Here is an 8,816-nt window from a genome sequence, read left to right as displayed (position 1 = left end):
TACAGCAGCTAGGTTATCTTGTATAACATTTGAGGATATTCAGTAACCTTGTAAAGCCATGAATCTAGCAGAGAAAAAGAATGATCTACTTTCCTTTTTCTCATTTCATTTAAAATCATTGGATGGATCCCTGGTCGTTTTCCAGGTGGGTGTTGGATCCAAGTCTCCATCAGGACTAGCTTTGGCGTCTGGGTCGCCAACAGAGCCACAGGCAGAGCAGTCTCTTCCAGCAGATTCTGCAGCACCACAGGAGGAGGGAGTGGTGAAACTGCACATCCTAGACCTTCCAAATGAAATATTTGAAAAGATCTTTTCATACCTCACATATAAAAATATTGGCGAGATCAGACGGGTAAGAATGGGTTGTAACTGTTCATTGAATGTAACAGGCGTGCTAGGCAACTTATGTTTGCTTTTTCAGACTTTAAGAAACAAATAAAGTAGATGATTATTACTACTATTCATTTATAAGTTTGAATTATTACTTTTTCTTTATAGATTGTCTCAGCCGAGTTTGTTGACCATTTTCCTTCCCCTTGTTCTTTGTAGTGTCAAGTGCAGTGCCTTGACCTAGCTTATTGATTGTAATAAAAGAGAATAAACATTGGTAGTGTTAAGAATGATGAAATTGGTTGCATTAGAAAAAAATATTACCTCTTTCTCTAGACATGCAAGAGGTTCGAGCAAATTGGGTCAAACATCTTGAATGCAGCTTTCCAGCGGCTGCAGCATTTAATGTCACAGAGATTCCAGTCCATCAAAGGTCAGATGCCTCGAAGGGAGTCGGCGAGGCGCAAGCACCCTCTTGTGCGGGAACATGACATTGTTGAGACGTTACACATGCGCTTGATGCTTCTTCAGATGTCCTTTGGCAAGCACATTGAAAGGAAACACTGTTGCTTCTTTGCAGGAGATGTGAGTATATGTGAATTCTTTATCTGGTTAAAAAAAAGTGTAATAGTCCTGAAAAAGTTTTTTTTATGAAGCAACTGAGCCAAATAAGAGGCTTTTTTTTTTTTGTTAGTAACAGTACCTGTCTGATTATGCCATCACAGAATTCTAAATGATACCAAACTTTTTATTTTTTTTAATTTTGTTGTGTTTATCTATCAAAGTATAGTCTTGTCACTGTTTGCACCTGTAATTATTATATTATATTAAAAGATGATATTTACATTTTGGTTAGAGGTGGTACTTGGTTGAAAGTAAATGCAAAATGAATCTGTATTCTTACTTCTCAAGGACAAATCAATTTAGTGGACCATATATAAAACAGTATATTTTGTGGGCTATACAATCTCCTTTCAAAGACTTAAAAGCAGTGATAAAGTAGATATTTGTACATTTTCCAGATCTTGGATGAAGTACATCGTATTTTATGGTACATTAAGAACACCCCTACACTAGGCAGAGCATACAAGGTGACAGATGAACTGTTTGATCTCTCCTCAATGGCCATGGAATATTTCAAAGAACACATAGAACCAAGACTTCCAGAAATAACCTGTTTTGGGTCAGACTTCCTGGACATCACTACTCGATATTCTGGTAAGAGTTTTGTGTTTTTCCTGAATGGGCTCTTATGGGGTGAGTACACACCACATAAACACTAGGGTCTAATGCCCTCAGTGAGCCATAATTCCAAGTATATATATATATATATATATATATATATATATATATATATATATATATATATATACTTATGTGACAATTGTGATATATATATATATAAATATATATATATATATATATATATATATATATATATATATAAATATATATATAAATATATATATATATATATATATATATATATATATATATATATATATATAAATATATATATATATGCATATTTACTTTACTTTACAATAATTATGCTTTGTACAAAAAACCTATCAATAAATGAAATGATGAGTTCTGTCCACACCAGTACTCCCGTCCTTCCAAGAATGCAAGTGTTCAAGAACCCAAAGTGTATTTGTACTGTAGAAAAATATATCTGGAGCAACCTCTTCTAAATGGCTACATTCATATATGCCATATACAAGGACATACTAGCTAGCTTGAAAGTAGAGGTAACTGCATGTAACAATCATGTACCAGTGGGTTCACTTGGACAAGCCTTGACTAATAGATTTGAAGAGTATACTTCGAGAAGACAAGCTTCACCTAAACCTCATACCTTGACTGGAAACTTTGTGGCATACATTCAGCTTGTTTTCACAGTGCAGTTCTCCCTTTCATATTCGTTCACTGCACACAGTTGTTGATTTATCAAATAAACTGAACTACACTAGGTTGTGCCATCAATGACAACCCACTTTAATCCCATCCTGACAGGTCATGTGTATACACGTCATAACAAACAGTAGGGTTTAGGTGAAGCTGGATTTTCACCCACACTTCTCAGTTGGTTTTTACTACAATCATGATCATGCTGTGATGCTGTATTGATCCTTGGTATAATAGATTCATGTTATTACTTTGACAGTAGCCATCAATCACATAATCTCTCTCTCTCTCTCTCTCTCTCTCTCTCTCTCTCTCTCTCTCTCTCTCTCTCTCTCTCTCTCTCTCTCTCTCTCTCTCTCTGTGTGTGTGTGTGTGTGTGTGTGTGTGTGTGTGTGTGTGTGTGTGTGTGTGTGTGTGTGTGTGTGTGTGTGTGTGTGTGTGTGTGTGTGTGTGTGTGTGTGTGTGTGTGTGAGAGAGAGAGGGGGGGGGTTATGTGGATATGTGGGGGATATATATTTGTGTTTTCATATACATTATTCTGTATCTTTTTTTTTTTTTTTTTTTTTAACATTCAGTACCATTATATCATTGACTTTCCAAAATTACAGACGGCTGCAGTGTAAGGCCCTCAGGGGGCAGTGCAAGAGTATCGGAGCCAGAAGATGACATCCCAGAATTTGACACACTGCCCCCCTCAAACATGGTCCTTCGCAAGAGGATTCGCCGCATACGTCAGGGCATGAGGAGGTATGTTCCTCCGAGCTCCAGTCCTGATCTTCATCTTGGGAGCAGTCAATTGTTGTATGGCCTTCTATGTGCAGGAGAAAAGGAGAAATAGTATTGTTCTTATTACATACAAATTTTGATGCAATCACGTTTTTTCTTCTTCATCTTTTTTCTTTTCTTTCTTTTACTGTCTACTACAAGCATATGCCCCTCCACCTGTTCTTTTATTTTCAATGAGACAGAGATTTTTTTTTTTTTTTTTTTTTTTTTTTTTTTTTCTAATAATTCACATCAGAAATTTTTCCTCCTTGATTTTTTTCCCCTTATTTATTTTTTTTATTATTTTTTTTTTACATTGTTAATGGCTTTCCACAGGTATAACACACAGCTTGTTGCTTTGAAGAGGGAGCTGAAGAGTTGTAAGAGCAAGTTGACTGACCAGCACAAGCAGATGATGGAGTATGCAACACGCATGGATGAATATGACAAGAAGTTTGAAGAATCTTCAAGAAAGTTTAGCACGGTTCTCCAGGTAAGAGAGTCAAATTAGCATTGGAAACTCTTTTAGCAAACAAAGCTGTAGATATCTTTCATGATTGACTAGAGTTTTGAAGCCCGGATATTAAACATCTAATCATTTCAGGAGTCCATATTTACTCTTTTTACCCTAATACTGTCCAAGGTTTGATGGCTACTCTGATATTTTGCTTAATATATGGTTTATAACTATTTTCACAATTTTCATGAAAACCTTTGTTCTCTAAGCCATGATTCTAAAGAGGACTGCTGCTTTCAGGAACTGAACAAGTGCAAGACTGAGCTCCAGTACTGGCGTTCCAAATCCCCCGCCCACCCTCTCTTGTGCTATGGATGTGGGCAGGCTGTGGGAGAAGGGGCAAACCAACAACTCCAGGCTGGAGTGTTAATGCAAGGTGGTGATGAAACAGTGGTGTTTGTTCCCCTGGCTAAAGCTTCCTCTCAGGAGGGTGGGGAGAGTGCCACTCCCTCTGCTGTCTTTGGCCGTGGTAGTGGACGCAGTGGTTTGTGTGCCATGAATGGCTCTGTGAGGAATCTTGAGCGAGTGTTTGATCTGGAACTCTCCCCTTCAGAAACTTCCGCTGTAGAACCTGCCTCACACAGTAAAGTAGTGCCTGAAACTCTTCCCCTGGTCAGAGATACAAAACCTGAGTCTGGCTCTGAAGCTCTGACACAGTCACAATCCTTATCTCAAGCTCAATGTCTCCATCTCTCCTCTCTGCCATCCACTCCTGCCTCACAAAACAGCAGTAGCTCAACCTCTCCAAATACTTTGACATCTCAGACTTCTTTATCTCAGGCAGGAGTGCCTCTGGCTCTGTCACCAGTAACCCCTACTTCAGTGAGCTCTCCTCCTATAGCCCCTTCACACACCCATTCAACTCTACCTGGCACTCTACCTCATTTCCATTATCAGCCATATTCTGCCTTCCATACTTGCGGTGCCTCTCACCAGACAGAGCAGCACCGTTGGGATTCCAGCCAGGAGTGTGCTGAAGACTTGTCGATGTCATGCTCCTTCAAACATGACCTTTATGACGATGGTGAATGTGGGACCTTAAAGCGCCGTGTCAGTGATGAAGAGAGTGACAATTGTGATACAAGTGACGACACCGTGGGTCGTAGGGTCAAGGAGCGCAAAAGAATTAAACTGGATGTTTTGTAATAGAAGTGGAGAGATTCCTGGCTTTGTCACTGGTTGCATGCAAAAAATATTTTCATGGAGGGATTATTTGTAGGGGAAAAGAAAAGAAAGAAATGCTTTTAAGAGAGGTTCAATGAAAAGTCCCTCTTTTTGTTCAGAAAAATGAAAGTTGTGTCTGTTAACAAAGCTATTTTTATTATCGTAGTTACTTTTTCAGTGTTTAAAGAAATACTCTTTCAGCATTATGATGTTTGTTTTTTATTGATAGTTCTTTTCTTATTTATTTTTAATGTATTGCATATTGAACTTCTAAAATGTCTTGGTTGTAAATGTTGCAACAGCTATTGCAGTTAACATTGCCAATAACTTTTATTTTCTTTCTATCTTTCTTTATATGCATATATTTTAAGATCAGTAGGTTAAAAGGGAGTTATAAGTTGGATTGAAATATTTTGCTCATATCCTTGTTCAGTTATATAGTTTATAAGAAATATGGCTGGTATAAAATGTGCAAAGTATCAAGAGGAAGCAAAGTGATAAGAACTGTCAATAAAATGGCTTTAAGAATGTAAAATTAAGTGGAGCAGCTACACAAATGATGAGGATGACAATCCCGAAGGTGCTGCAGAATTTGAAGTAGTGTGAAATAGAGAGATTCCTCTTGATGTTGGAAGGAAGGCCAAGCGGGGTGAGCAGGAGTGGTCACTTGCCGCTGTGATTACACTCGGTGGGCGTGCTTCTGGTAAGTCTGGATTTGATAAGGGGTTAGGGTAGAAGGGTGGGTGGGGCAGTGAAATATTTGTGGATAACATTGGAGGGTGTCTTGTGATTTCAAAAAGGATTGATCCTAGTAGTGGCTACAGGATATTTTAAATGTATAGCATTGACCCTAGCATTGACATAGGATGATTGGGATTGTAGATGATTTTTGGATTATGAGTCCTCTTAAAGACAGGAAAAAAAACAAAAATTAAAAAAAGACATAAGCTGTAAAAAAATGCGTGATTTTGTACTGCAACAAAAAGCTGTATTTTATTCTTTGTAAACAAATATTGTACATAGTATATGTAACAGAAAGCTATATATAGATTAATATACTGCCTAGCAGTAAAGGAGGAATGGTTCCAATGAGTGACAAAAGTTCTTGATTGATTGCAAGGTTGTCAGTAGCAATGCATGCCTTAATGTGCATCATTTCTTGTGGATCGGTATGAAGCAAGTTCAGTGTGGATTAACCAAACTAAGGATTTATGGAAAGCAGTTGTGGATTGAAAAAACTAGTTGAACCAAAGGCTTTAGAAGAAAGGATTAGCTTAGAGACTAGGAAAATGGTAAGGTTTCTGAGTTTTACAAATAAGAGGCTGTCAGAAAATTGATGGAAGACGTCTTAGCATAGTGTGAAGGTTTGAAAGAGTGCACTGGTAGGTAGACCTTGTCTGTATGATGATGGGAGCTTCTTGTACAGCATTGTATCTTTGTAGAGGCCAGTTCTGGGCATAGCATTTATAAATTTAATTGCTAGTTGTTGTGCAAAGAGGGTTTTGGCAGATGTCACTTTTCAGCGACAGGTGAGTTAGTTTATGCTTCCAGTCTCATTTAACATTGTTCCAGGTAAGATCTTTACCACATTCATTAAGGGGTCCCACTGAGGTTATTGTTCCAAGTAAGACGAAGGCTGTACTAAAACTTGTTAATTACTTGAAACATAATTTACCAACATAGTCAGAGATAACGTCATGTTTTAATACAATACTGATATGTTTATTCTTACATAAAATGAGGATAATCATGATAAAGTAATGTAAGTGATTGGGTTGTTAATGACAAATCTATTATATATTTTAATAAAGATACAAAAGAAGAATAGCATGATTAACCTGATCATTTTTCTGTATTATTATTTTAGGTAACATCATAAATTACAGAGGATAATTTTTGAAATTAAGGTCCACATTTAATATCACTTATCAGAAATAGAAATGCTAAGGAAAGATTAATGAAGATCCTCAAGGTCCCAAATGAATTTCAAAAAGAATTTCCTCCAAGAAAGAGAGACGTCGGCATGAACATTGGGTAGAGTGGTGTGAAAGCCAAAATGAAACTCAGATCCTGGTGAAGAATTTAGTCAGTGGTGTGCACTAAAATGGTCCTTTGAAAGATATACTACTAATACTATTCATGTGTCAAATGCATACAAAGACTGGCTTCATCTGTTAGTCTTGTGTTTCTTTTTATATGATTATCATTAGTTTAACTTTAGTTCTTATTGAATATTATTATTATTATTATTATTATGATTATTAAATTTTGCCTGGGCTTTCCTATCACCATGTAAATTAAAGGCCTTAGAGATGTACTGAAGGCCTTTTTAGTATGTCAAAAAAAAAAATGTATTGCATGCCTGTTGAAAGGAAGATAACCTAACATTATGGTGAGCGAGTAGAGTGTATGTTGGAAATGTTTCAGTGGAGTAATTATCAAAGACATTACACATTTTGCTGATTCCATTTCCCCAAAGCTGCATATTTGCCTGATGATGAAAAAGAGAAAGAAAAAAAGACAAAAACAAAAAAACAAAAACATTGCATGCTTGCAATGGTGTGTGAGAGTTAACTGTACAATACTTCATATTTTTATAAATCCTATGAATGCCTGCCTTGTAACTCAGAATGGAAAATTTTCCCTCAAGTTTTAAAAGATTTAAGCGAAAGGAAAAAAAAGTGAACAGGTATAGTACAAAATGGAATTGTAACCCCCAGTCTTTCACGTTCAAGGTTTTCTTGTGGTTATCAGTGGGTGCCAAAGAAGCAAATCTGAGCCTTCATGCTTTGTGCTGATCTCCAAATTATTTAATTAATATCCTTTCTCATTAAGAGGGGGGGGGGGGGGGGGGGGAGTCTGAATTTTATTGGCTTGTAGAAGTGTGGGAGAAAAGAAAAGATTTCTGCTTTCCCCATTTTTCTTTTCTTTTTCCACGGGAAAGCAGTGCAAAGTTGAAGGAACACAGTTGCTTTTGGCACCAGTTCTGGTGTGATTTTATTTATGTTTAGATGATTTGGTCTTAAACACAAATGTTAATGTATTCAGTATACAGAATAATTCTTACTATTTTTATTTCTGTAATGCCCATAGGGTTCCAGACATCAATTAGTATATTTTAGATATTCTAGTCTATTGGTTTTGTGTCAAATGTAAATTTGAGGTAAGAAATATTCTTCAGGTGAGCTTTAGATCATTTATTATTTCATGTTCAAGTATACTTTTGAAAAATCATTTTGCTACAGTATTTCTCTTTGAGGAGATACTATAACAGATGATCTTGATTAACCCTGGACTAAAATCATCTGTATTTGTTCTTTGTATATAAACTGCGTGTAATGCTTTGTTAAGATGTAGCGTGATTGATCAAACACATTGACCTTGTAAGGAGTGAGGGCTCAAGTGGCTGTATATTTAATGTTAAAAGATATATCTAATTTATAGAGTACAATCTTTCTAAGTAGTGAAAATTAGTCTCCCGAAATGATGGTAAGAGTGTGGGAACTTTACATGGGAATCAGCTGGATATAAGTAGTGCACTTTTTTTACTATGGAAAGTTATTAAGGGAATGGGTGTCTGAGGTTAAAAGTGTTTTTTTTTTTTTTTATGGCAGAGATTCCCTTAACTTTTTTTCTTTCTTTTTTTTATTTTTCTTTTATTTATTTTTATTTTTGCTGAGGCATGACTATTTAAGTTGAAAATTTGTGATGTCATGACTCAAGAACCCATGAGGAGGATGTGAGAGTAGAAAGTGTGGAGTGGGAACCTAAGAAGAAAACAGATTTTGTGATGGTTGGAACCTGGCTATGTATCGACTACATAATGTAAGGGAACCAATGATGTGTATGACTTCATAATGGGTGGGAGCCCATGATGTAATGTGACTTCTAAATAAAATCATGTTAATAAGTACATGAGTGGACTTCATTTTCATTCGTATTTGGAGTAGTGATGCGTGTAATTTCTGTTTTCTCAGAAATGTGTTAGTTTGCATCAAAGATCCATTCAATGATTTTTGTGCAGAAAAAAAATACTTCTATATCTATGTCGTTTATACTACAGTTCATGTGTGGATTTTATGTGCAAGGTGTTTACACCAGTCTTCACAAATATATGAGGAAAAACTTAGCA

At 36.3% G+C, this 8,816-nt stretch overlaps 1 protein-coding gene across 1 annotated transcript in view; it reads left to right on the top strand.

Annotated features, from left to right (window-relative positions):
* Nucleotides 1-8,597, top strand: part of LOC125041696 — a 16,753-nt gene extending 8,156 nt beyond the window's left edge. The window contains exons 3-8 of the mRNA XM_047636892.1: nucleotides 146-352; nucleotides 667-915; nucleotides 1,353-1,548; nucleotides 2,847-2,985; nucleotides 3,340-3,496; nucleotides 3,761-8,597. Coding sequence (XP_047492848.1) covers nucleotides 146-352; nucleotides 667-915; nucleotides 1,353-1,548; nucleotides 2,847-2,985; nucleotides 3,340-3,496; nucleotides 3,761-4,666 — 1,854 coding nt within the window. The 3' untranslated portion in view covers nucleotides 4,667-8,597. The remainder of the gene's footprint in view (nucleotides 1-145; nucleotides 353-666; nucleotides 916-1,352; nucleotides 1,549-2,846; nucleotides 2,986-3,339; nucleotides 3,497-3,760) is intronic.
* Nucleotides 8,598-8,816: the final 219 nt, after the last annotated feature.

The sequence above is a fragment of the Penaeus chinensis genome, chromosome 31 (assembly GCF_019202785.1).
Source record: "Penaeus chinensis breed Huanghai No. 1 chromosome 31, ASM1920278v2, whole genome shotgun sequence".
Classification (NCBI taxonomy): Eukaryota; Metazoa; Arthropoda; class Malacostraca; order Decapoda; family Penaeidae; genus Penaeus; species Penaeus chinensis.
The sequence above is the reverse complement of the archived record's forward strand: the minus strand, read 5'-3'. Positions and strand labels throughout refer to the sequence as shown.